Source organism: Corvus brachyrhynchos, unplaced genomic scaffold, assembly GCF_000691975.1.
Source record: "Corvus brachyrhynchos isolate BGI_N302 unplaced genomic scaffold, ASM69197v1 scaffold527, whole genome shotgun sequence".
Lineage (NCBI taxonomy): Eukaryota > Metazoa > Chordata > Aves > Passeriformes > Corvidae > Corvus > Corvus brachyrhynchos.
In genome coordinates, this window is record NW_008239051.1 from 127307 (window position 1) to 127897 (window position 591).

The 591-nt window shown below is 65.0% G+C and overlaps 1 protein-coding gene across 1 annotated transcript in view; it reads left to right on the forward strand.

Annotated features, from left to right (window-relative positions):
- ILVBL (ilvB acetolactate synthase like) overlaps nucleotides 1-591 on the forward strand; it is a 28202-nt gene that overhangs the window by 23941 nt on the left and 3670 nt on the right. Inside the window, exon 9 of the mRNA XM_017739065.1 lies at nucleotides 19-160. Coding sequence (XP_017594554.1) covers nucleotides 19-160 — 142 coding nt within the window. The remainder of the gene's footprint in view (nucleotides 1-18; nucleotides 161-591) is intronic.

Consider the following 591-nt stretch of genomic DNA (forward strand, 5'->3'; position numbering starts at 1 on the left):
GGGGTGGGGGTGGTTCAGAGGGTGCCCAGGGCCACCCGCTGGGGACAGCGGTGACATTTGGGGACGGTCCCCAGGTGTGGGTCCTGTACGGGGACGGCTCCCTGGGCTTCAGCCTGATGGAATTCGACACCTTCGTGCGCCACAAGGTCGCTGTCGCTGTCACCTGGCCCCTGTCCCCTCCCTGTCCACAGGGTGTCACCTGTCCCTATCCCTGTCCCTATCCTGGGAGTGTCACCTGTCCCTGTCCTGGGGGTGTCACCTGTCCCCTGTCCCCTCCCTGTCCCTGGGTGGAGCCCTGGGGGTGTCACCTGTCCTCTGTCCCCGCTGTGTCACCTCTGTCCCCGCTGTCCCGGGGGTGTCACCTGTCTCAGCTGTGTCACCTCTGTCCCCTCTGTGTCACCTCTGTCCCCTGCTGTTCCCTGTGTCACCTCTGTCCCCGCTTTGTCACTTCTGTCCCCTCTGTCCCCTCTCTCCCCTCTGTGTCCCTTCTGTCCCCTCTGTGTCCCCTCTGTCCCCTCTGTGTCACCTCTGTCCCCTCTGTGTCACCGCTGTCCCCTCTGTGTCACCTGTCCCCTCTCTCCCCTCTGCGTC